This window comes from Grus americana, chromosome 22 (genome assembly GCF_028858705.1).
Source record: "Grus americana isolate bGruAme1 chromosome 22, bGruAme1.mat, whole genome shotgun sequence".
Taxonomy (NCBI): Eukaryota; Metazoa; Chordata; class Aves; order Gruiformes; family Gruidae; genus Grus; species Grus americana.
The window spans coordinates 9,034,638-9,059,472 of NC_072873.1; the positions used below are offsets into that span (position 1 = coordinate 9,034,638).

Genomic DNA, 24,835 nt, shown 5'->3' on the forward strand with positions numbered 1-24,835 from the left:
CTGACCCGTTGCCCACATCCTGGGCCAGCAGGACGGGCTTGGGGCCACCTCGTGTCCATGGGGGTGGCGGGGACCAGCCTCTTCTGGACACTGACACCGTGTGGGGCTGCTGTCCAGGAGCAGGGGGGTGAGAACAGGGCTGTATCCAGCAACACTCGAGCAGGGCAGGCGTGAGGACAGCAGCCATGGTTGTCCAAGAGCCCACGCGAAAGGGTTCAGCCCCATCTGTGGCTTCCTGCAGCTCTGCCTCTGCTTCTCCCCATGTCCCCAAAGGGAAGGGAACTGCAAAACCCCGGAGCAGGGGATGCACTCAGGACACTGTGCGGCTGTCATGGAACTGCCTCAACTTTCCTAAACTCCCACCAGGACAGAAAAAGGCAGCTCAGCCCATGCCCTGGCTGGTGTCTGGCTCCCAGGTGCGGTGCACAGAGAGCGGGTGGCACTGGCATGACAGCCCAATGCTGTCCTGCTCCTGTATCCATAACTGATTTGATTACATTGGAGGAAACTGGGCAAAAAGACAGCCTGAGACCTGCAATCAGCCCAAATAGCTACTGTTTGGCTAAATTTGAAATACCTGGAAGCAAGCCTTTCTGAGAAATTGCTGCCAACTCACAGACTGTTCTCATGATGTGCTGCCTACTTTCATTTGGGGAACTTGTTCCCACTCCCTCTTGCCATCATTTCCCAGCAAACCAGTGTGTAGGTGGGTCCCACCCCCTGGTTTTGAACGTCTATAGCTTATGGGAACCTTTCCTCAAATTGCAAAAATCCGTCAGAGCCTTGAACCCAGGAGGCTGTGGGCAGATGGTAAACATTGCCTTGGCTATATCTGCAGGTCCATGCTGAATCCTTCTGCTAACGCTTGTTTGCTCACTGGGTGGAAAGCAAAGATCTCATTCCAGCGCCTGCAGCAGAGCAGACGCAGGTCTACAGCAATCCAACACCTGGAGAAGGAGGCTGTGGCCGTCCCTGACGTCCACTTGCAGCTGGAGACATGAGGTCCCCAACTGTCCTGCCCATCCTCCTGCTCCTCATCCTGCACCTCACAGATGGGGCATCTGCAGCACTGTAAGCCCTCTCTGTGTCTGTCTGTCCGTGACTGGTGGGAGGGCATTTAGTCTTGGCTCCTTGGCAGTATGCAGTGGGACATAATCCTTCCCATGCATGTGATTGTTGGCCAGGGTGGAAATGCTTGGGGTGGTGGGTTGTCCCTGCCCATGAGCATTGAGGACTTGGCACCCAGGGGATGCTGGGGCTGGTGCCTCTGGGGTGGTTTATTGTAGGTCCTGCCTCAATTACAGCCGATCTGTGAGTAGAGCCTCTGCTGAGCCAAGAAGTCAAGGGGAGCCCAGAAGCAGAGCGGGGAGGCTGGGCAAGGTGGCCCTGCACCCCAGCACAAGTTTCCGTGTGCCCAGAAGGTCTTCAAGACCTCTGTGGGGTCTGTTCCAGGATGTGCCTCATCCTGACGCCTCTCATGTCAGCACTTCTCCTTACCAGGAGTTACGTGGTCATATCCCCAGCTGTGTTCTACCACCCCCACACAGCAGTGCTGTGGGTCCATCTCAGTGGCCTCCAGGAGCCCGTCCAGGTGACCATTGAGCTGCAGAGAGCAGATGGGACCCATAACATCACCCTGCTGGAGAGGAAGGTCCAGGAGCCTCATCTGTACCTGAACATCACCTTCCCCGTGAGTGCCACCCCACGCATGGCCATAAGTGTGGAGGTGGATGCCCTGGACACCCTGCTGTCTCCAGGCAGAGCCACTTCCACCAGTTTCCCACACTGCTGCACAGCCCTAAGCCTCTGCAGCTGGAGGAGGATGGGAGCAGGTGCTCCATCTTTAGGTAGGGTCTCATCCCCCACGAAGGCAAAACAAGTCTAGGCTCAGACCAGTGGTTGAAATAATTCCCTGGGAACTGGGGAAGGTCTCCCTGTCCCTGTGGTCAAGGAGTGCTCTGGGTCACTTGGAGCAAGCAGAGCATCCTGGCCATGGCATATCCCTTGTCCTCACCCAGTGCCTGGTGTTTTCCCTGGCAGGCTCCAGCCCCCTCCAAAGGGAAGGAAGAAATCGTAGACCTGCACTTCACAATCCAGGGAAATTCCCTGGATATCTTCAAGAAGAAGGTGATGCTGAGAGCCCTGGAGCCTGGGATCTTCATACAGACAGACAAAGCTGTTTACAAGCCTGGACAGCAAGGTGAGGGTAGCAGGGTGGACCTGGTGGGAGAGGGGTGCAGGATGCTCAGCCTTGCTCCTGTTCTGCATGAAAATAGGAGGGTTCATCCTGGGGTGCACTGGGACCCCCAGCACTGGCCCAGGGCAATGCCAGGACACCCTGGCAGTGCTGGAGGCTGTGCTGCTTGGGGCCAGTGCCCCACTGCAGGGCTCGGGGTGGATTTCCATCCATTTCCCCATGGGGAACACCCCCTTCCCCACAGATGCACCCACTGCTCACTCTTGCATCCCCGTTTGCTCTTTCCAGTGAAGTTTCAAATTGTCTCTTTGGATAAAGATTTCACTCCCAGCAATAAGAAGGTGAGAGCAGGGCTGGGGGAGGGGGGAGGCAACAGGGCTCCGCTGCACTGCCCTCCGACAGTCTTGGCAAGCCGTGAGAGAGGTGTGGGAGTCAGCCAGCACCTTTCCTCTTGGGAATCCTGCCCCAGCCAGCTGCACTCCCCAGGGGCAGGGATGCCCAGTATTGTTCACGCAGGCTTCAGCAGGCTAAGGAAAGAGAAAGCAGAATTGTACGTGTGACATGGGAATGCACCCGCTTAAACTTTCAGTTAGGGGTGTAGTGATGGAGAGTAGGAAGCAGAGAAAGGGCTATTGATATCCATCAAGTCATCAGATGGCAGGATTACAGGCGAGTTCAGTCTCTGGCACTCCTGAGCAATCACCTGGGTCTTTGGAAGTGCAAGAGGTTCCCAGATTAAATGGTTGCTGGCTGCTTGCAAAGGCACTAGGAGATGCCACCTCTCCATGCCATGCTGGCAGTGTCCTTGGCTCATCCCAGCTAGAGCCATCCACAGGCTCAAAATCATTCCCAAAGCAAATTGAAGAGTTGGAAGCTCACAGCATCCCACAAATAACCATTGCTCTACTCCATCCACGGCTCCATAGATGTCCCCACCCTGGTGAGACCCCAGGGAAGACTCTGAATTTGTCCTCTAACTGTCTTCTCTTTGCCTTGCAGCTGCCCATTGTGTTCCTGAAGGTCAGTCTGAGAGATGGAGCGAGGCTCCTGGGTGGTGTGGGCTTGGGAAGGCAGCGTGGTGGGGAGAAGAGAAGCATAACGCAGCCATGGGCTGCTTTATCGCGAGGTGCTGGGGTCCCGAGGGTGCTGGGGTCCCCAGGGTGCTGACCCGCGTGTCCCTGTGTGCAGGATCCCAGCGGGAACCGCATTGCGCAGTGGCAGGAGGTGAGCCCACAGCAGGGCATAGTGGACCTGTCCCTCCCGCTGGCTGCAGAGCCAGCTCTGGGCACATACACCATCGAGGTGGAGGGGAAGAGACACTCCTTCAGTGTGGAGGAATATGGTACGTGGGGACCGGGAGGTGCACAGGGGGTGGGAGACCCACCTTAGCATGTCCTTGTGGGCAGCATGTCTTGGCCCCCTGGCTACCCAGTCCTAAGAGTGAAAACCCTCTCCTTTTGCTTCTCCATCAGTGCTGCCCAAGTTTGAGATGACCATTGATCTCCCTGCTGTGGTGCTGGAGAATGACAAGAAGTTCCAGATGAAGATTTGTGGACGGTGAGCCCGAAACAGGCTGTGCCAGGAAGAGGGAGGGGATGTGGGGACCCGACGTGATGTGGCCCATCAGGTACACCCTCGCCACCCTCCACCCAACAGGTACACCTACGGGAAGCCCGTCCAGGGGAAGGTCCAGGCCAGCTTGTGCCAGCCCTTCAGGTACATCAGGATGCTGTACAGACTTCACGGTGCCCCTGAGAAAGAGATGAACTGCATCGAGGTTGGCGGGCAGGTGAGCACAGCTGGGGAATGCGGGTGCCGCTGGGACAGCCCCTTCCCAGGACTGCTGCTAAGGGGGTTGACTCTCCCTCCAGACTGAGAAGAACGGCTGCTTTTCAACAGAGGTTTTGTTGTCTGCCTTCAACCTGACCAGCTCCACGTATCAGAAGCAATTCCAAGTCCAGGCATCGCTGGTGGAGGATGGGACAGGTAGGGACAGCAGTGTTCTCCTGCTTGGGGATGGGCATTACCGTGGGTGCATGGTTTTGCACTCATCCCCACGTGCACCCAAATGCCCATAGCACGGGGGTATTGGTCTTCTCTGGGGAAGCCCAGAAACAACGCTGTGATTTAGAGGTGCACATGTGCAGGGACTGCGTCCAGGCAGGGGTGTGAGCCAGGTCAGCCAGGCAATGCTTCTCATTCTGACCAGAGAAATGGTCAGGAGGCAAAAACGCCTTTCCAAGATCCCACAACTCTCCTGATGCTATTGCTAGCAGCGAGTTGAGTCCTTGTGACACAAAGCAGTGGCTTCACCTGGTCTGGTGGTGTGGCTTCATCCTTCGAGCTAATCCCTCATGCACCACCTTGGTCCCACCAGAAATGACTGTCAGTGGCTTGGCTTTAGAAAAAAAAGAAGACCAGGGGTTATCCCAGGCCCACCAGCACTGAGGTGGCCCTGTGTCGTGGTGCTTTGGTAAAGCACCTTTTGTGAAGTCTCTGCAGCCAGCTGCACCTTGGCTTTAGGTTTAAAACACGCTGTAGAGATTTTGCTCCTCTTGTAGGAGGTGCAAACTGTGCTCAAAGCTGCCGGCTGCAGAGGGAAAGCCTAAAATGTCCAGGGACCTTTTCTGCACCATGATGGGGGAGCTGGCAGCAGCTAACCTGTGCCCTGTGTCCCCGCAAGACACTCACCTCCCCACTCCCTCTCCACAGGGCTGGAGCTGAAAAACACCAAAAGCTGCCAAATTTTACCTGAAATCCTCACTGTCACCTTTGAAAACACCAATGATTTCTACAAGCCCGGCATCCCCTACACTGGGACGGTAATGGGGGGGTCCCCGCACCCCACAGGGCTCCCCTGAACCCTGCTGTGCCAAATCCTGGTCCCACTGACCCCCAACCCTGCTCTCCCACCCCTGCCCTCTGCCCCATGCCTGCAGCCCACCCTGGGGCATCTCCCCTTCCCTCTTGGTGCAGATGCTGCTGAAGAGAGCCAATGGTGCCGTGGTGCCGCAGAAGCAGCTCGTGCTCATCATTAGCCAGCAAGGAAAAGCTACGAGACAGACCTTCCTGACGGACGGATCAGGGAGAGCCTCCTTTGAGCTGGAGACCTCTGGTTGGAGTGACATGGTCTCCCTGCAGGTAAGTGACCCATCTCCCACCCCTTGGGGGTCCTTGTGCTGCTTTCCCCAGTAGTACAGGGCTGGGCACCTCTCCGAGCCTGCATCAATGATGCCTGGTGCTGGCACCCGCACCTCGTGGGCTGCTGAACAGCTTCGCCAGCCAGATTTCTACCTCCATCATGCAGGCTCAAGTCAACAAGACAGCTCACACCCAGAACAATGACTCGACATTCATCTACAAAAATGCCTACATATACCTCAGCCCCTTCTTTTCGGCGAGCAGGAGCTTCCTGCGGATCCACCGGCTGGAGAGCGAGCTGCCCTGCGGCCAGCCCCAGCAGCTCTGGGTGGACTACATCTTCAGCAAGGAGGCCTTAGGGACTGAGCCGGAGAGCCTGGATGTGGTCTTCCTGGTGAGCCCCAGCCCAGGGAAGTTAGGGTAGTTGTGTGAAGGTCTACATCCACACACAGGTTCATGGTTGTGTCCCTGAGGACAAGACAACCTGTCCTGGCTAGACTGAGAGACCTACGCCTGTTAGTAGTGTCTGCTGGCACGGTTGGACCTGCATACCAATAGGACATGCTAGGGGAGGGTGTGGGGCTGGAGACTGGGCAAGGTCAAAAAACACCTCAACACTCTCACCCTTGGGTCCATCCTCCATCAGGGTATTTTGGTTCCATACAAAGCATCAGTTTAGTTGTTCCCATCTCCTCCTCTGCAGGTCCTGGCCAAGGGGACCATTGCCAACATCCTCAGGAAAGAGCTGCCTGCAGCAGCTGGTAGGTCCTGAGGCATGGACGGGCTGTGCAGGGCTCTGCTCTCCATGCCTTGTCATCATCTCACCTCCTTTCCCATGGCCTAGGGCTGAGAGGCTCCTTCTCCCTGGAGCTGCCCATCGGCCCCGAGCTGGCGCCCACGGCCAAGGTGCTGGGCTACGTGGTGCTGCCTGACAGCGAGATGGTGGCTGACAGCACCGAGCTCCAGGTGGCCAAGTGCTTCCCCAACAAGGTGAGTGGGGGCTGCTGGAGGTGGGGGAATCGCTCCATGGCTTGTCCATAGCCACATGCCCTGAGGTCCGTCCTACTCTGGATGTATCACAGCGTCACAGTCTCTTTAGCCCATGCCCTGATCCCCAAACCCTCGAGCCTGTTTTTATCCTTGTCTAAAAGAGAGCTCCATGTCCATGGCTTGGTGCTGCTCCTCCATGGGAGGTGGTTCCCCCTCCTGCCCTTGCCCCATGACGCCCCTGTCCCTCCCCAGGTGAAGATGGCTTTTTCGGAGGACAGAGCTCTGCCTGGCTCAGCGCTGCGGCTGGAGCTGGAGGCTGCCCCGGGGTCCCTGTGTGCTGTCCGTGCTGTGGACCGCAGTGTGCTGCTCTTGAAGCCCAAGGCTGAGCTCAACACGGAGGCGGTGAGTGGTGGCACTGCCCAGGAGCCCTTCTGCAGCCCTAGGGACCAGCCAGAGATGGGAGGGGAGAGATGACATTGGCTTGGATCTCCCCTACAGGGATGCTGTACCATGGTGGCTCCTGGGCAGGGGGTAGGTGCCTGGCTCACATGTTTATTCCCAGGTCTACAAAGTACTCCCTGAATTTGACTACCCTGGAAGCATTCGAGACCCACCACGCTGTTCAACATTTTCCTGGGACTATCCCCCCAACGTTGGTATCCCCGTTGTCCCATTTGTGTCGAGACGACGAGAGTTCTTTCGCCCTCGAAGGAGGTATCACTTACCTTCCCCTTTTTGGATGAATCCCCAGATGGACACCTACAAGTTATTTCAGGTAAAGGCTCTGCCCGTCTATGCCTCCTGGTTCCTCTTCATCCAGGAACCAGCTGTGGTTTGCTCAGGGTGCTGGGAAAGCAGAGCAACATCCCATGAAAGCCACACTCGTAGCAAAGGTCTTTCCCTTTCCTGTGGACCCCAGGCTCTGGTCCTTCTCTGCTTGTCGTCTTCTGCAGCCCTGTGATGATTTAATACTGGGATGGGGATATTCCTCCTGCTGGGTTTCAGAGACTACCTCTTCTCTTTTTCACAGAATGCAGCACTGAAACTTTTCACCAACACCAAGACCAGCGATGTTTGCAAAGAGAGGTTCAGCTTCCGTGGGATGGCAGGTCCCCAAGGTCCCAGAGGTCAGCATGGCCCTCACTTGCTCGCTCCGCTGAGCCCTCTTGGGAGAAAAGAGCAAAGAGCTGGTGCCCAGTCCTGGCTCCTGTGTCCTCAGGGGGACTCGGAGCCATCCTGAAAATACACTCGGCATCATAGGGATTGAAGAGGATTGAAAAGGATTTTGGTCACCTTTGGACTGTGTGCAGGCGACGTCCAGTTGAGACGCAGAGACCTGTGGACCCTAATTTCTACTCTGCCTTTTCCAGGTGGCTTTGATTCCTATGGTGTCACCTATTTGATGAAAGAAATCGATATCCCAGCAGTAAACCATGCTGTCACAGAAGTAACGGGGCGTAGTATCCCACTTGTCACTGCCCAGGAAGAGCCACCGGCACCCCGGACGTATTTCCCAGAGACGTGGCTGTGGGACCTGGTCCCCATGGGGTGAGTGAGGATGGTCCCCATGTGGCTGCTCCTCTCCCCATCTCCACTCCTGCATGAGTGAGATGACCACTGATGGTCCCCAGGACCTAGAGGAAGGGGGTTAGCATGCTCCTTCTGCTGGCTCTGCCCATCAGACCCAGCTTGCAAGGTCTGTCCATCTTCTACACAGGGACGGGGGCTCTGCGGAGGTGACAGTGACGGTGCCCGATGCCATCACCGAGTGGGAAGCCGGGATGTTCTGCACATCCCCGTTGGGTTTGGGGCTGGCCCCTGCCACCACCCTCACGGCCTTCAAGCCCTTCTTCGTGGAGCTGGCGCTGCCCTACGCCGTGGTCCGGCACGAAGCCTTCACCCTCGTGGCCACCGTGTTCAACTACCTGCGGCAGTGCCTGCGGGTGAGCGGGGCTGGGGAGGGGGCCCTGGGTCTGGGGTCTGGCGTGGGATGATGGAGCCGTGGCTGTGGTCTGGCAGGTTCAGGTGACTCTGGCGGAGTCGGCGGAGCTGGAGGTGTCAGCAGGCATGGAGGGGGAGTACAGAGGCTGCGTCTGTGCAGACGAAGCAAGGACCTTCCGATGGGGCATGCGAGCCACCAGCCTGGGTATGGGACACCAGCACTGTGGTGGGACCCCCCTGCCCTGCTGCTTGGGAACCCCCTCGGAGGATAGGGTGGGCAGGGGGGACGGCAGCAAATACAGTGCCACCTGGGAAGCTCTCCTCCACTCCACTCCCACCCTCCCCGTTGCCTCCCAGCACTGCTGCTCAACTTGGTGACCCCCATCCCAATCCAGCCAGCCCCACGCAAAGCCCCAGGGCTGATGCAAGCCCATGGGACTGCAGTGTGGGCTGGGGGGGAGCTCTGTGGGGACTGAGTACCTTGCTTGCATCTGCAGGGGAGGTGAACATCACTGTCAGCACCGAGGCCCTCAGCTCCAAGGAGCTCTGTGGCAATGAGATGCCCGTGGTGCCAGCCCAGGGGCGTGTGGACACCGTGATAAAGCCCTTGCTGGTGCAGGTCAGACGGGTTATGGAGGAAGAAAGTGGGATGGGTCTGGGGACAGGGTCCAAGCAGCCCTCGGGGTGCAGAGGGAGAGCACCCAGCCCCAAGCCCGGGCTGCAGGCATGACCCAGGGGGACATGGCTGGTCCCTTCTCCTGACCGACTCTCATGGTGCTTCCCCGCAGCCTGGTGGGATCCTGGTGGAGAAGGCGCACAACTCCCTGCTCTGCCAGGAAGGTAGGACGAGCTGGGGGTGTCCGGCAGTGTCACAGGGATGTGGGGCAGGGACACTTGGCCACTGGTCATGAGAGCCACCAGGCCAGAGGAGTTGAGGACCAGGGTCTGATGAGGCTCCTGGCTGAGACGCCCCAACACAGCCTTGAGCCCATGGAGGGTCAGAGCAGGAAGGGGTGGACAAGGGTACCATGGGGCCAGGCCAGGAGGAGCTGGGCATTTCCACTGTTGTTGCCTTCCATCCCCACAGTCACTGAAGAAATCTCCCTGGAGGTTCCTGCAAACATCTTGGAGGGCTCCCAGCGAGCCCACGTCACTGTGATAGGTAAGAGACAGGCAGGGGACAGGGGACCACCTGCGGCAGGGATGGTGCAGAGCTCCATGGCCCAAGCACAGCAGGAGATGGGACCACCTGGAGCGGAGATGGGATACAGGGGGCACAGCTGATGACGGTGCTCCTCATGTCCCCCTGGGACAGGTGACATCATGGGCAACGCTCTGCAGAACCTGGACCGCCTCCTGGCCATGCCCTATGGCTGTGGGGAGCAGAACATGGTCCGCTTCGCCCCTAACATCTACATCCAGCAGTACCTGGAGAAGAGTGGGCAGCTGCACCCCGACATCCGTGCCAAGGCGCAGGGCTTCCTGCAGAGCGGCGAGTGTCCCCTCCTCTCCCCATCCCACCCTGCCTTGCTGCCAAGGGACACCACCACCCTGTATCCCCCCTCCCTATTTTCTGCCTGGGCTCCAGGCTGCCTCTGGGGTCCCCCGGGGGTGTAAAGACCGCCATGTAAAGACTCATCCCCATCTCCTCCCCACAGGGTACCAGCGAGAGCTGCTCTACAAACACAACGACGGCTCCTACAGTGCCTTTGGGAAGAGCGATCCCGGGGGCAACACCTGGTGAGGGACCACACAGGGCTCGGGCAGGCTGTGCAGCGGCATCCCTCAGGGGACCGGCTGTGCCGGGGCTCCTCCTGCCACCAAGCGTACCCCAGCCCTGGTCTCCCATCCCTCCAACATCTCTCTGGCTCATAGGCTGACAGCATTTGTCCTCAAGTCCTTCGGGCAAGCCAGAGCCTATGTGGCCATCGAGGAGCGACACATCACGGACGCGCTGCACTGGCTGCAGAAGCAGCAGCAGAAGACGGGCTGCTTCCGCAGTGTGGGGAAGCTCTTCAACAATGCCCTGCAGGTGGGCTGGTGGGGTGGGGTGGGACATGGGGACATGCAGCCAGAGCTGGGTTGGCCCCAGAACATCCCTGGTGCGTGGTCTAGGCAGTGGGGGAGTATCTGTGCCGGTGGCACGGCACGGCTGGACCCATCTCCTGCTGTCCCCTTTGCAGGGTGGTGTCTCAGACGAGCTCTCCCTGTCAGCTTATGTCACAGCTGCGATGCTGGAGCTGGGGCTGTCCCCAACGGTGAGGATGACCCCATCTTCCTTGGAGGGGCTGGTGGGCTGGGGCTGGGTGCTGGGACAGGGAGTCTGGCTGTGCCAGGCCACCTTCTAGCCAGACTTGGGGGCAACTGGTCTCACTGGGCAGAACTGGGGTCTCTGAGTGATGCCCACGCCCGCGGGCTGGCTGCTGACTCCAGTCCCATGCCAGGACCCGAAGGTGAGCTCAGCCCTGCAGTGCCTGGAGGCTTCGAACACGGACGACCCCTACACGCAGGCGTTGCTCGCCTACGTCTTCGGGCTGGCGGGGCGCAGGGAGCAGCAGCAAACCCAGCTGCAGAGCCTGGCCCAGCACAGCGTCAGCCCAGGTACCACCCAGTGCAGGCAATGCCACTCCCGGGCAGTGCCCCCCTCTGCCTGGGTCACCCCATCCCACCCCCAGCCCCCTGGGACCCCCGGAGCAGGAGGGCTGAGCTCCCACCCTCTCCTCTCCCAGAGGGGCAGCTCTACTGGCAGAGGAAGGGGAAGGCTCTGCCCCCCTCGCAGCCGTCCTGGGCTGCAGCCGCGCCGGCGGAGGTGGAGATGACCGCCTACGTCCTCCTGGCCTACCTCTCCCAGCCCCAAGTGCCCTCTGCTGACATGGGGACCGCTTCCCGAATCGTCCGCTGGCTCAGCAAGCAGCAAAACCCCTACGGGGGGTTCGCCTCCACACAGGTACAAGCACTGGGGTCCATGGGGCTGCTCCAAGCATCCCCCACCTGTGTCTGCAATTAGGGGTGACCTTGGCTCGGTGCTTTCTCTGTGCCCAGGACACCGTGGTGGCCCTGCAAGCCCTGGCCAAGTATGCTGCCCTGACATACAGCAGCAACGGGGACTTCACGGTGACGGTGACGTCCCCAACAGGCACCATGCAGGACTTTGTGCTGCACAACAGCAACCGGCTGGTGCTACAGCGGGCGGCTCTGCACGAGCTGCCAGGGACGTACAGGGTGCAAGCCCGCAGGCAGGGCTGTGCCCTGGTGCAGGTGGGTACGGCCTGGGGTCTCCATCCCCATGTGGTGCCCGCTCCATGGCTCTAACCCTCCTGCGTCACCCCAGGTGACCCTGCGCTATAACGTGCCCCCCCCTCCGAGCACGGGGATGTTCGACCTTCACGTGGAGACGGAGCCCGGGAAGTGCACGGGGGATGCCAGCGCCCGCTTCCGCCTCCTGCTCCGAGCACGGTAGGGGCTGGGGCTGCCCCCTGGGTTTGGGGGCACCAGGAGCAGGCAAGGAGGGAGGGCAGACCCCAACCCCACCCCGGGGCTCTGCCCTTGCAGGTACACCGGGGAGCGTGCTGCCACCAACATGGTTGTCATCGAGGCCAAGCTGCCATCTGGCTACATCCCGGACAAGAGCTCCATGGTGGAGGTGAGAACCACCCACCCTGCCACAGGGTCCCTGCCCCTTGGGGGAAGCGGGACAGAGTGGCACCCACCTGGGGTGCTGGCCCTGGTTGGGGCAGCCGCTGCCCGTCCTGAGCCATGTCCCTCCAGCTGAAGAAGCAGAAGCTGGTGAAGAAGGTGGAGGTGCAGCCTGACCAGGTGACAATTTACCTGGACCAGGTGAGATGGGGCAGGGGGACAGGAGCAGGACCCCACGTGCTGGGGCGTGGGGATGCTTCCCCGTCGTGGATGGTTGCACCTCACCCTTGGGTTGTCTCCACAGCTGACGAAGGAGGAGGCGGCTTTTGCCTTCACTGCCATGCAGGACTTCCCGGTGAGGAACCTCCAGCCGGCCACCGTGACACTGTACGACTACTATGAGACAGGTGAGCCCCGCTGGGGACGCGTCCCCGGGTTGCTTGGCCCCCACTGCCATCCCTTGCAACCCTAATGGCTCAGAGATGGTCTGGCTGAGCTGTCGGTTCACACTGACGAGCTCTGGCTCGTTAATGGGAGCAGCTCACCCCGAGCCCATTGGTCACTGCCCTTCCTATTGCAGGTGACCGCACGGATGCTGCCTACAGCGCACCTTGCAGCTCAGGTAGGGGCGGAGGGGTCACCCTGCCATCGGCACCCTGACGGGGACCCTGATGGGCCAAACCTGGGCTGTGCTGAGCCCTGGGACCCAGGGAAAGGAGGGCAGCCAGTGGGAGTGGAGGACCCATGCCGGGAGCCCCAGAAATGATTGGGGGGGGACTAGAGGTCAGGGAGGACCCAGGTATGCAGGTTGTGGGGTACAGAGAGGAGCTGTGACTCTTTGTGAGGGTGCAGACCCCCATCAGACCTCACCTTCCTCCTGTGCCCCCCCCGCAGAGCTCCTCTCCATGGGTTTGGGGTCACATAGGGGATGAGACACCGAGCTCCCAGGGATGGAGCTCAGCTGGAGGGACAGGGGTGGCTGCGGGGCAGAGGGGCTCTGCGCTCACAGCACGCTCATATTTGATTTTGAAGAGGCTGACACTCAGGAGCAGGAAAACTTCTAGCACAGCCTGAAGCCTGGCAGCTGGTCCCCTCAGCTTGCCCCGACTCCCTCAGCCACTGAGGACTGGGACAGCCCACAGTCTCCGCTCCCACCTTGGCCACAGCCCCGACCCTCCATGGGGGCAGAACACGGCCCCGAGATGCTCAGAGCACCCTCACGATATGGCTCGCTCGGGACTCAGCCGCTTCTCCCCGAGCGCAGCTCCCACCCCACCAGGCCCCGAGAGAGCCACGGCCAAGGGGCTGCTGCAGACCCGGGGGGCAGAGACATCTTGCTGCTCTGCAAGCCCCCACCACAGAGGTCTGACTCGAGCTGGGCAGCCAAGCGGTGGCTTTACAGGGACAGCCCTGCGCATCTCCCCCGTACCCCCCAAGGCAGCTCTGGGGCACCCGTCTGGCCTCTCTGCTCCCCCTGGCACCTGAGCAGGACCAAGACCTCCTCCCTCCCATCACACCAACCATCCCCTCCCCAGCAGGTCCCCAGCCCCATTCACCCCATCGTGGGAGCCACGGTGCTACTGGGCCCCTCCCGGGCACTAACACGCCACTGTCACCAAGAGGGACCTGCGGACACCTCCCCCATCCCATCCAGATTCAGGCACTTGGTGACGGAGAGAGGCTGCAGGTTCCCCCCCCAGATCCAAATAAATATTTACTCAAGGGTGTATTTTCTCTTGGTTTTTCTTTTCTGAGGGGGTACGGAGGGAGGGGGTGGCGGCTGTGGGCCGTTGGCCAGGGCAGGAGGGTGGGTGGCAGGGCTGGCCAGCTGCTCTGCCAGAGATAAAGCGGGGCGGGCACGCTCCCCGAAGGTGGTGGCAGAGCTGCAGGCCCAATCCGCCCTACGCTCCTCTCCTACCAAACAGCGCGCAAAGGGACCGGGCAGCTTGCAGCACGAGCCGCTCACCTCATCACGATGCAGGACACAGCCTGGCGCAGCCTCAGACCAGGGTTTAATTCTGCTGTAATCGAGGAGCTGCTCTGTGCAGACCACCGACACCCACCTGCCTCAGGGCTCAGCACCCACCGTCCTGAGACCTCGGTGACAAATGTGGCCCAGGGAGCCGTCCCCCTGAGCCACAACCTCTCTGGGGACAGCGAGGGCTGGCGTGGATGCTCGTGCCACCTCTGCAGGGCAAGTCTTCCAGCAGAGCCGGCAATAGTGAGAGACCTGGAGCTGCGGCCGCACAGTGAGCACGGGAAGGGGGTCGGTGCTACAGCGCCGAGGCCAAACCGACCCTCCCTGCCCCGCCAGAGGATGGGAGGCAATGTCACATCAAGGCACTAACAGGAACGTGTGGCTAAGTCACAGTCCTGTCCCCGTAATGGGGGAGAGCGGCAGGGTGAGCCAGCTGCTCCCGAGGCTGCGGTGGGAGGACAGGAGCCAGCCCTGCCCCATGCCCAAAGTTGAGTCCCCTGCTGAGGACGGAGCTGGTCCCACATCACTTATGGCGTTTCTTCTTCTGTTCTTTGCGTTTCTGAGCCCTCACATCCTTCTTCAGGCGGCTGTCGACGACCTTAAACTGGCCCTTGACGCCAGGAGGACGGCGCACCCGGGGTCCTACGCCTTTCTTCGCCACCAAGTAGGTGACCTGCCGCTTCTCCTTGGCCAGCCCAGCCTTCTTGTAGATGCTGTGGGAGAACGGCAGAAGGTGAGACCAAGACCCCAGCACCAGCAGTTTGGCTTTCAGATGTATCCAAAGACCAATACTGGGTCCCACTGCTTCGCTGGGCCTTTTTGCCCCAAGACAGGGCTCCCTTGTTGCTCTCCACCCCTCAGCCTTCACCGGGACCTAGCCCAGCCCTTCCCCACCCTGCAGGAGCTCTCCCTGAGCCCAGCACGACACAAAGGATCTGGATCCCAGCTACACCACTCACCGCCGCAACTGGGCCACCTTCTCCCTCTCCGAGATATCCACCGTGCTCACCACGGCCTCTGCTTTCTTCTTCATCTGCTCCATCTTCTTCAGCATCTGCGGGGACAGCGAGGGTGAGAGACGAGGGGGATCAGAGGAGGGACAGAGCACCTGGGAGGGGGAACAGAGCGAACAGCCCCACTCACCCGCCGCTTCTTGCGGGCCTTGGCCTCCGCCACCTTCTTGATGGGGCGGGCGTTGATTTCACGCCAGCGCTGCCGATATGCCTCAACTGTCTGCCGGTCCACGGGTATCTGCTTGCACCGGTGCTGCTTCTCCTCCTCTGTGAACCACTCCGGCAGCTCTCCGTCATCCTCGTTGAAGGAGTACCTGGGGAGAGGAGTCGGGTGAGTGTGAGCGGGACATGGGGCGTCTCCTGTTGGAGATCCAACACCGCTCCCCCTCCAGCAACCACAGAATCAAGTACCTGTTGAAGGAGTCATCAATCAGGTCCCGCCTGGCCTTTTTGGAGGTGGCGATGATGGAGCCGAGCGCCAGGCCCTCTGCATCCAGGACACGGGCTCTTTTCACTGCATCATATGCACAGATTAAAGCTTGCCCTATCTGCAGGCAGCCCTGCCAGCCCAGATAAGCATAGGCTGACCCTGACCCGGTGCACATGGGTGCAGGCAGCACCCCACCACTCACCTGGGTTCTCAATGGGCACTACTTCAAAGCCACATGGCTCGACACGGCCCCGCTTCCTCCCCACCGGTGTCAGTGGCCTGCAGAGAGGAGAGTGGTCAGGGCTAGGGTCCTCACCTCCCCATTCTCCAGGACTGTAGAGCTGGGGGAGAACAGCCAGACATCCCCCTCTCAGCCCTCACCTCTCCTCATCGCTGCTGCTGTCATCATCGCTGCTCTGCTCGTCCTGTGCTTTAGCAGCGTCGGGGCCTGTGTCTGCAGCAGGCAGGGGCTCAGCTGGAGTTTCCTCCTGGGGTACCTTCTTCTTCTGCCCTTTCCCTGTGGCTTTGTCTGGGGAACAGGAACCACCAAGTGAGGAAGGGTTGAGGCAGACCCCCCCTGCAGATCATTCCTCTAGAGACCCAACTCATTAACACTACACTAATAACAGCTCGTTACAGGCTGGAAGCAACCTCTGGAGATCTCCAGTCCTGCTCAGAGCAGCACCCACATCACGGTTTGATCGAGTGCCCCAGACTGGGCTGTGGGGCCGTCTCTCTGTGCCCCCCACTAACCTCTCTGAGACTCGCGCTGTCTCTCAGCCAACATCTGCGACTGCCCCAGCTCCAGGTCCTCATCCGCATTGTCCTCGATGCCGGCGAAAGCATCCTGGGGATGGGGATCAGCGAGTCAGGGGACACAGGGCAGACCTGAGGGGCTGCTGGTGCCAAGGCTGCCCTATCATTTCTGGCCCAGTGGGACTCACCTTCCCAAACCACAGGCTGGTCTGCCGCTCCTCCAGCACCGACTTCTCCTCCAGGGGCACCAGCAGGGGATTCTCCTCTTCTTCCCCTTCCTCCTCTTCTTCCTTCTCCTTAATCTTCACTCTGTGACAAAGAGCAGCAGGATCAGTGCCCCCCAGCCAGGATGGGATGTATCCATGGAGCCGCCCCAAAGGAATCCTCTGCCCCAGGGAGGCCTCTCCCAGCTCTCACCTCTTTGCACCCTGCTCTCGCCTTTCCCGCTCCAGCCGGCGCTGACGGGCCTCTATCTCAACCAGCTCCTCTGGATCCAGATCGCTGGCCAGGGACACATCGTCCTCTTCCTCATGATCCGAGACATAAATGTCATCGTCCCCAGGTCCTATCTCCAGGAGGGCATCTGCTGATGCCATGTCCCCCCGCGTCACCTCATTCAGCAGCTGCAACGCAAGTGAGACTGCAGTCACAAGCTATGGTCCGTCAGCTGCGTGCCTGCCGCTGTCCTGGCCCTGACAGCTCGGGGAACCTGGCCTCCCCCTGCCCCACACACCGGCGTCCTGTGGATAGTCCGGAGGGAGAACATGCTGGTGTCACCATCGTCAGCAATGGAGACGCCAGGGAGGTCCATCTTCAGCTCCACACGCTCACGCTGCTTCCGCTGTTCCTTCAGGATCTTCTTCTTCTTTCTGAAGGAGGCAAAGGAATGAGGCTATGCTGCCCCCCGCCACCTTGCCCATCCCAGGGCTCATCCACTGCCGCATCGGTGCCAGGTCTCCCTCAGCAGCACTGTCATCCCCCCGTGAGGGTCCCCAACGCTGGGACAAAGGGGGTCCACGCCAGCCTGGAGGAGCAGATAACCCCGAAGACCCCCAACCCACAAACGTGCCAACAGCGGGACAGGCTCTGACACCACCACCCGCTGTCCCCATGGCTGGAGCCCCCCTGTGCTCTGCCGCCCCGGAGCTCCCCCATCTCCCCTCGTCTGAGCTGTTTTTACCTCTTTAACTCTGCCAGCTCCTTGGCCTTCATCTCCGCCAATGCCAGCTCTACCTCCTCCTCTTCCTCTTTCACCACCTCATCAGCTGCGGCTCTTGGCAACGTCTTCTTCTCCTTTTCCTCCTCCTCTTTGCCTTCCTCCTCTTCACCGGAGCTCAGGCTGCCAAAAAGAAGGAGCTCAGACCACCTCTCCTGGTGCCAGACCCACTGCACCGGTGCTCCAGGGCAGCCCTGTCGTTCCTACTTGATATCCAGATCCTTCGCCTGTTCTTTCAGCTTTTTGGCCAAGAAACGCCGCAATTTCGTCCTCCAGTTCAGCAGGGCTCTGTGCAGGAAGGCAGATGTTAGAGACACCCACCAGGCCTGGCGCAATGCCCCATCCCAGTCCCCCCCAGTACCTGAGCTCTTTGCGTCCCAGCACACGGATGTCCTTGCAGCACTGACGCAGCTCCTCTGTGGTGGAACTGTGATTCTCCAGCTCACCGTCTCCCAGTGTGATCTGGATAAAACAAAGGAAAATTAATTAAGCACGTAGGCTAAGTCCCTTTCTCTGGTAAGAATAATCAACTTATAAACTACAAGGAGAATGACTGGCTAAACTCCAGGCAGGCTCCTGCCCTGCCTCTCCTCTCTGCAGGAACAGGAACAGGGCCGTTGCGGGGACACCTGGCTCCCTCCTTTCATTGCCCTGTGCTCCTGGGGACGTCTTAGGGGCCACCAACGTCCCCCTTGCTTCAGGCACTCACCTCATTGGCCTTAGAGAGGAAGTCCACGGGGTTGGGAGCCTTGAGGAAGTCCATTAGGGTGAAGCGGTGGTAGAGGGTCGTGTCACCATCTGCGTAGCCTTCTGCCTACAGGAGGAAGGAACTGCATGAGCTGGAGCAGGGCACAAAGCCACTTCAACCATCCCTACAGGATAAATGATGTCACACAACTCGTGTCCTGCTGCAGCGTCCACCTAAACGTGCCCACGTGACTTAAGAATGAGGGAAAGTTACCAGCCCCAGTCTGCCAGTTCCATGGCTCAGACTCTGAGAGGTGACAGCGACAGAGGTTTCTGTCAGCTCCATGCCCAGCTGAAGCCACCTGACATGGCCTTTACGGTCCTGTGTCCTAGAGACACCTCACAGACACACAAACTCAGCAGCCAGCCATTGTGGGGAGGGTTTCACGAATCCATCCCCAACCTCACAACTCAGTTCACCCTTTCCCCATCACTGCGCTGCCTTCTAAGGCTGTAAACCTCCCCAAAACTGCCTCTTCTACCACTTTGCATCCCCAGACCTTTCATTTTCCTGAGCAATTGCGCTTATTACAATCCCTTTGGCCCGCGTCCCTAGTCCATTTGCGTGTGTTTGCCCTTCGCTCGTACCTTTGGCTTCTTTTTGCTGACCAGCTCGCTAACAGACTTAGTCTGAACCTCCACCTCCTTGAAAGCATATTTTGGGTCAAAGAACTTGCTGTCAATTTTGTCTGGAGCTTGATAACCTGGGATGGAGGAATCAGAGCCATCAGCAGGTTTTTCCTAGCCCCATTCCAGCGATTTAGATCACCCCCGGCCGCTCACCCTGGCACACCACAAAGATCTCAGCAGACTCATTGCGGGAGGCTTGGGGCTTGGTGGCCTGGACCTTGTGGAAGAACTGCTGGAAGATCCAAAGGAGCGGCTGGTAATCCCGGGAACGAAAAACCTTGGTGATGAACCAGCCGCCTTTGCAGAGGAATTCGCAGGCCAGTTTCAGGGCCATGAGGGTCAGGTTGGCTGGAGCAGGGGAAAAAAGCAGTGAGCAGTCATCACTGTTCCCACCGCCCAGCTCCCTGTCCCACAGTGCACATCAGTGCCGCCCTGCCCTGCTGCGATATGGGATGTGCCTGCCCTCCTACCCCCCAGGACCGCGCCAGCCCCAGGCAGGCCCCACCTTGGGAGTAGGCATCATGCACCCAGCTGGCTCCCACGTTGGGTGCTCCGTCGTTCAGCACCACGTCCACCTTCCACGTCTGCAGCTCCTTGCGCAGGGCCTGAGGGACGGAGGTGGATGTTAGTCCCACTAACCCCTCTGCAAGAACCAACAGGCAGCACCGCCCCGTCCATGTCAGCTCAGCTCAGCTCAGCTCCCTGCCACAGACCGGTGTGTGAGGCTCGGGGCAGGGGAGACAGGTTCGTACCTGGCGGCATTTCTCAGTCGTGATGTCCTCCTGCAGTGTCACCACGTTGGGAATGGGCTTGATAGGGACCAAGTCCACTCCTGGTGTAAGGAGCAGACAGAAACACCGTAACTCCTCAAAACCAGGCTCCAGCCCATCCCACATGGCTTCCCCACCCATCCTCTCCTCCTCCTAGGATCTGAAATCCAAGATTCCCTTTCTCTGGCCACATCCAGGGACTGTGGCGGAGATCCCTGCCCCCAGCCCACCTCTGCCAGGTCCCATCACTCACCAATAATCAAGCTGGAAACTGGCATGAATTTGGAAGCCACCTGCAGCCTGAAAAGAACATAGAATTACAGACTGGTTTGGGTTGGAAGGGACCTCAAAACCCATCCAGTCCCACCCCTGCCATGGGCAGGGACACCCTCCACTAGCCCAGGTTGCCCAAAGCCCCATCCAACCTGGCCTTGAACACTGCCAGGGAGCCAGGGGCAGCCACAGCTTCTCTGGGCAATGTGTGCCAGGGCCTCAGCACCCTCACAGGGAAGAATTTCTTCCTAACATCTAATGTAAATTTACCCTCTTTTAGTTTAAAGAGAACAGAGAGGTCCAAAGCTAAGCAAAGCCCCCAGACTTGACCTGCGCTGCCAAGGCTTTGGGCTCAGGTTTGGCATCGAGGACAGAGGCGCAACAACAGACAACACTCGCTGAACAGTTACAGCGTCCCAGGGCAGCTGGCGGCACCGGGCTGCAACCCGGGGCCCCGACACCACTTACCATCCCCCGGGGGCCGCGCACAGGTCCAGCAGCGCCCGGGCCTTCTGCAGGAACTGGAACTTCCTATTGAGCTGGAGAAGCTTGAAGGAGGAGCGGGAGCGAAAGCCTGCGGGAGGGAGAGCGGCGGGTTAGGGGTTACCGGCGTCACCGGGGCTGCAGCCCCCCAGCCCCGCAGCGAGCGGGCAGGCCCCTCACCCGTTTCCTTGGCCAGGTGGTAGAACTTGTCCCTCCGGCTCTTGCCCAATTTGCTTTTCTTGCCCATGGCGGTGCCGGGGGGGGCCCTCGGCGGGGTCGGGCCCTGCTGTCAGCCGCCGACACGGAGCTGAGGGAAAGAGACAGGGGGAGCTCAGGGCCCGGTGTCCCGCCGTGACCTCCCCAGACGAACCCCAGCGTCCCCTCAGCGTTCCCCGCTGCCGCAGCCTACCCCGACCCCGTGTCCCGCCGAGGCCTACCCGCCCCACAACCGCGATCCCGGGCCCGGCCACACCGCCGCGTGCCCACACCGCCTTCCCGGCGTGCCGCGCGCGGGCCGCCCCAATTCCGCTTCCGCTGGCCCTCGCCGCCATCTTGGGAGTGGTGCTCCCCCGCCGCCGCGGCCAGGCGGGCTGCCACAGACGGAAGAACGGTAATGAGCCCCCTCGGAGGCGCGTCTGCGGCCTGCGAATGCATCTCTGGTGCTCCGCGATACGGAGAAATCGCTTCTGACCGTACCAAGATGGCGGCAAGGTCCCGACCCAGCGATCGCTATTACGCATGCGCCCTCCATCCTACTGGTGCTGCACTGCGCATGCGCCCTCCGCGGTGAGGGGCGAAGGCGTGTTCGGCGCCTGTGTCGCGGCAGCGAGAGGAAGTGACGTCATCGCGCGCGGCAGCGGAAGGAGGACGGTGGCCATCTTTAGTGCCGGCAGGAGCGGCGCCGGGTCCTGATGCCGGCGGAGAAGATGGCGGTGGACGGGCCCGAGCAGGTGCGGCCGGGGTAGAGCGGGCTGCGGCCGCCGGTCGGGGGGCGGCCCGGGTCTCGCCGTGCTGCCGTGGGGTTCTGCCGGGACCGGGTCTGGTCGGGGCCTGGCGGGCGCCGTGACTCGGCGGGTCTCGCTTCAGCCGCCCCGAGGGAGCGGGGGCCGACCGGGGCCTGGACGGGACTGGGGGAGGAGGGGGAAGGGGTGTGCGGGTGGGAATGGGGAGACCCGGGGGGAGACAGGAGCTCTGGGGCTGTTGTTGGGCACCGGCCCGGGAAGGCAGGAGGGGGAGGTGGGGACCGGGGGGTCAGCACGGGAAAAGGGGGGCCCAGGGCCTGAGCCGGGGAGGCCGGAGGGGGAGGTGGGCACCGGGGGGTCAGCACGGAGACGGACTGAGGGTAGCGATGGTGTTTGAGGCGGAATGGGAGGCCCTTGGGGGTAAGGCCGGTGCTGCTGAGCTCTGCTCTCTCACAGATGGAGATGGACGATGGGAAGGGTGGCACAGGGCTCCGGCAGTACTACCTGTCCAAGATCGAGGAGCTGCAGGTGAGCCAGTCCTGGCTGCGCAGGAGATGCCCACCCTGCTGCCCCAGAGAGGCATTGCTGTGGTTCCAGCCGGGGCTGCGTGGCTGTGTCCCTGCGCTTGCCTCGAGAGCACCCGTAGCCTTTTCTGCGCTGTGGGTACCCTGTTCTGGAGCAAGCACCGCCCCAGGGTGATGTCTACAGGCAGGACCCAACCTTTGGGTGGTGAGGGTGTACGAGATATGTGTTGGCCCTACGAGCTGACGGTGCTGCTGTGTGTGTGGGGGGTTTGGCTGGTCACATCCTGCTGGGAAGGGCTGTCCCCCTCCAGGTCCCTGTCCCATTGTGCTGGTGCCCACGCTCAGTTGATGTGAGTGCTGCATGGGACGCTGAGGACTTAGCGAAGCTTTTCTCCTAACAGCTCATTGTGAACGAGAAGAGCCAGAACCTGCGGCGCCTGCAAGCGCAAAGAAATGAGTTGAACGCTAAGGGTATGCCTCAGCTCCTCTCATCTTCCTCACCCAGGGTTCTGGGGCTGGTCCTGCCCACTGGGCTGGTGGCCCCTGGCCCGGTTGCCAGCCTTTGTGGCAAGTGCTGGCCCCCCGCAGTGGGCAGGGGGTCAGGGCATGGGTGCCTGTGCCTGGTGCTGACGTCTCCCTCTCCACAGTGCGCCTGCTGCGGGAGGAGCTGCAGCTGCTGCAGGAGCAGGGCTCCTACGTGGGAGAAGTAGTAAGAGCCATGGACAAGAAGAAAGTTCTTGTCAAGGTATGAGGCTGAGCTGTCCCAAGGGGAACAGGGGGCTGGGCAGAGCGGGGCTGGGGTCTGACCGACCCTGCCTTTGAGCCCACGGGACTTGGGGCAAGGGTGAGCCTGAGCTCTGGGGGAGGTAACAACTAAAAGACATGAAACGAGAGCTCTTTCTGCAGAAGAGCGTGTTGCGGCAGCTCTCCTGGGCCCAAACCTTCCCTAGGCAGGTGGGAGGCAGCTGGCTTTGGGCTTCCTGGGGGCAGGAGGGGCTGCAGGGTGTTTGGCAGTGGCTGAGCTCTCTGGCTCCTTCCTCCTGCTCCGGGCAGCAGGTGTGGATATCGGGCACGTGACAGGGGACTGCTCAGAGAAATAACTCTCATGGTAGCAACTGCCGCCTTCCAGGTGCACCCAGAGGGGAAGTTTGTGGTGGATGTGGACAAGAACATCGACATTAATGATGTGAGTGTCTTGGGGACGCGACCACTCCCTCCGGGCAGCCTACCCCTGCCTGCGCCCTGCCCCGCCGTGGGGATGCTGAGCTCCCCTCTGCTCTCGCTGCAGGTGACCCCGAACTGTCGCGTGGCCCTGCGCAATGACAGCTACACGCTGCACAAGATCCTGCCCAACAAAGTGGACCCTCTTGTGTCCCTGATGATGGTGGAGAAGGTTCCAGATTCCACTTATGAGATGATTGGGGGTTTGGACAAGCAGATAAAGGAGATCAAGGAAGTGATTGAGCTGCCAGTCAAACACCCTGAGCTTTTTGAGGCGCTGGGGATTGCCCAGCCCAAGGCAAGTGGGATCTGCGGTGGGGGGGCAGCATTCAGGGGGTCTGTGGTGCCACTGCCCTGCTGCCTGTGTCATGCCTGGGAGGGGTCCCCATGTCTCTGTCAGCCGTGGGGCAGGAGTGGAGCTGTTGCCAGCTGTCCCAAGGTGTGGGGCTGCCCACGCAGGGTGCTGAGCCCATCCCGGCAGTGGCGCTGAGGTATCCGCGTGGCCGTTGCAGGGTGTGCTGCTCTACGGACCCCCTGGCACAGGCAAGACTTTGCTGGCCAGGGCTGTGGCCCACCACACTGACTGCACCTTCATCCGCGTCTCGGGCTCCGAGCTGGTGCAGAAGTTCATCGGTGAAGGTAAACCGGCATGCAGGGGGAGGCGGCTGCTCATGCTGGAGCCCCGGTGAGGGCTCTTGCGGTGCCGGTGGGCCTGGGGCTTGGGCCTTGCGCCTGGTGTCCAGGGTGGACAGAAACGCTGTGGCTGTGCTGAGCCGTGCGCGGTGCCAGGGCTCGGCCCTCTCTGCTCCCCGCAGGTGCCCGCATGGTGCGGGAGCTGTTTGTGATGGCCCGGGAACACGCGCCCTCCATCATTTTCATGGATGAGATCGACTCCATCGGCTCCTCCCGCCTGGAGGGGGGCTCTGGTGGGGACAGCGAGGTGCAGCGCACGATGCTGGAGCTCCTCAACCAGCTCGATGGCTTTGAGGCCACCAAGAACATCAAGGTAGGAGGGTGCCAGCCCGGGATGGGGCAGTATCGTGGCCTTGGTGGTGACGGTGGTTGTTCTCCCGTGCAGGTCATCATGGCCACAAACCGCATTGACATCCTGGACTCAGCTCTGCTGCGCCCTGGCCGCATCGACAGGAAGATCGAGTTCCCCCCTCCCAACGAGGAGGTAGGTGGGGGTGCCCCACAGTGGGCCCTGGCTCTCCCTGGGGGGGGAACTCGTTGTCCCCAGCCCTCTCCGGGAGCAATTCCTGCAACTCCAACCCTCATTGCCGCTCTCCTCCAGGCCCGCCTGGACATCCTCAAGATCCACTCCCGGAAAATGAACCTGACACGGGGCATCAACCTGCGGAAGATTGCGGAGTTGATGCCGGGGGCATCGGGTGCGGAAGTGAAGGTGAGGGGGGGTATGGTGGTGGCACCAGGGCTGGCAGGGAGTGGTGGGTGACGTCTCTGTCCCTCACAGGGGGTGTGCACAGAAGCTGGCATGTATGCGCTGAGGGAGAGGCGGGTGCACGTCACGCAAGAGGACTTTGAAATGGCTGTGGCGAAGGTAAGTGCCTGGGGGGGGTGGTGGGAATGGGGAGCTGGTGGTGGGGTACAGACTGTCCCAGGCAGCATCTGCCAGGAGCTGCGGAGCGTGAAGGGGCTCAGGTCTGGGGACAGACACCCGTGTTGAGGGGGTGGGCCCCAAGTTGTTAAGCTCTGGGTGATGTGGAAGAGGCTGGGGAGGGGGTGGAGACCTTTCTTGGGCTGTGGTGGACTTGGTTTTGGGGAAGGAACCAAGTGTTGTCTCCTCCCTGCCCAGGTGATGCAGAAGGACAGCGAGAAGAACATGTCCATCAAGAAGCTGTGGAAGTAACGGTGAGGCTGCATCATCTCTAATAAAGTGCTGCTATGGCCGTGCCTGTGCGCTGAT

At 60.7% G+C, this 24,835-nt stretch overlaps 3 protein-coding genes across 7 annotated transcripts; 2 read left to right on the forward strand and 1 right to left on the reverse strand.

Annotated features, from left to right (window-relative positions):
* Positions 1–854: 854 nt before the first annotated feature.
* Positions 855–13,632, forward strand: LOC129195667 (alpha-2-macroglobulin-like protein 1). 3 transcript variants are annotated; one of them, XM_054801937.1, is made up of 36 exons: positions 855–1,071; positions 1,501–1,690; positions 2,041–2,200; positions 2,486–2,538; positions 3,197–3,217; positions 3,386–3,539; positions 3,670–3,754; positions 3,854–3,986; positions 4,069–4,183; positions 4,910–5,019; positions 5,174–5,338; positions 5,505–5,732; positions 6,042–6,099; positions 6,183–6,328; positions 6,581–6,730; positions 6,891–7,103; positions 7,359–7,455; positions 7,699–7,876; positions 8,046–8,271; positions 8,348–8,474; positions 8,767–8,888; positions 9,058–9,109; positions 9,357–9,431; positions 9,585–9,761; positions 9,928–10,009; positions 10,145–10,301; positions 10,453–10,527; positions 10,714–10,870; positions 10,999–11,216; positions 11,312–11,527; positions 11,601–11,725; positions 11,822–11,912; positions 12,038–12,106; positions 12,210–12,312; positions 12,486–12,527; positions 12,938–13,632. In XM_054801937.1, the coding sequence occupies exons 1-36, from the start codon at positions 998–1,000 to the stop codon at positions 12,967–12,969; spliced, it is 4,476 nt and encodes a 1,491-aa protein (XP_054657912.1). In that variant the 5' UTR covers positions 855–997; the 3' UTR covers positions 12,970–13,632. The 3 variants fall into 3 exon arrangements, with proteins under 3 accessions (XP_054657912.1, XP_054657913.1, XP_054657914.1); XM_054801938.1 differs by lacking the exons at positions 855–1,071; positions 1,501–1,690 and adding an exon at positions 1,729–1,847; XM_054801939.1 differs by lacking the exons at positions 855–1,071; positions 1,501–1,690; positions 2,041–2,200; ... (1 more) ...; positions 3,197–3,217; positions 3,386–3,539 and having other exon boundaries at positions 3,681–3,754; positions 3,825–3,986.
* FTSJ3 (FtsJ RNA 2'-O-methyltransferase 3) lies at positions 13,631–20,730 on the reverse strand. Of its 2 annotated transcripts, none has more exons than XM_054801942.1 (22): positions 20,639–20,730; positions 20,382–20,508; positions 20,187–20,292; positions 19,699–19,745; positions 19,428–19,507; positions 19,181–19,280; positions 18,829–19,023; positions 18,634–18,749; positions 18,008–18,112; positions 17,660–17,760; positions 17,506–17,586; positions 17,263–17,421; positions 16,816–16,951; positions 16,500–16,705; positions 16,271–16,391; positions 16,080–16,173; positions 15,708–15,855; positions 15,529–15,605; positions 15,308–15,410; positions 15,027–15,210; positions 14,843–14,937; positions 13,631–14,596 (listed from the first exon to the last, which is right to left on the reverse strand). In XM_054801942.1, exons 2-22 carry the CDS (start codon positions 20,446–20,448, stop codon positions 14,407–14,409), a joined length of 2,511 nt encoding a protein of 836 aa, XP_054657917.1. In that variant the 5' UTR covers positions 20,449–20,508; positions 20,639–20,730; the 3' UTR covers positions 13,631–14,406. The 2 variants fall into 2 exon arrangements, with proteins under 2 accessions (XP_054657917.1, XP_054657918.1); XM_054801943.1 differs by having other exon boundaries at positions 20,611–20,701.
* A 25-nt stretch (positions 20,731–20,755) lies between these two features.
* Positions 20,756–24,818, forward strand: PSMC5 (proteasome 26S subunit, ATPase 5). 2 transcript variants are annotated; one of them, XM_054801947.1, is made up of 12 exons: positions 20,756–21,151; positions 21,620–21,691; positions 22,089–22,158; positions 22,335–22,432; positions 22,817–22,873; positions 22,976–23,206; positions 23,421–23,547; positions 23,724–23,914; positions 23,987–24,085; positions 24,203–24,313; positions 24,383–24,469; positions 24,725–24,818. In XM_054801947.1, the coding sequence occupies exons 1-12, from the start codon at positions 21,113–21,115 to the stop codon at positions 24,776–24,778; spliced, it is 1,236 nt and encodes a 411-aa protein (XP_054657922.1). In that variant the 5' UTR covers positions 20,756–21,112; the 3' UTR covers positions 24,779–24,818. The 2 variants fall into 2 exon arrangements, with proteins under 2 accessions (XP_054657922.1, XP_054657921.1); XM_054801946.1 differs by having other exon boundaries at positions 20,995–21,151; positions 22,817–23,206.
* The last annotated feature ends 17 nt before the right edge of the window (positions 24,819–24,835 follow it).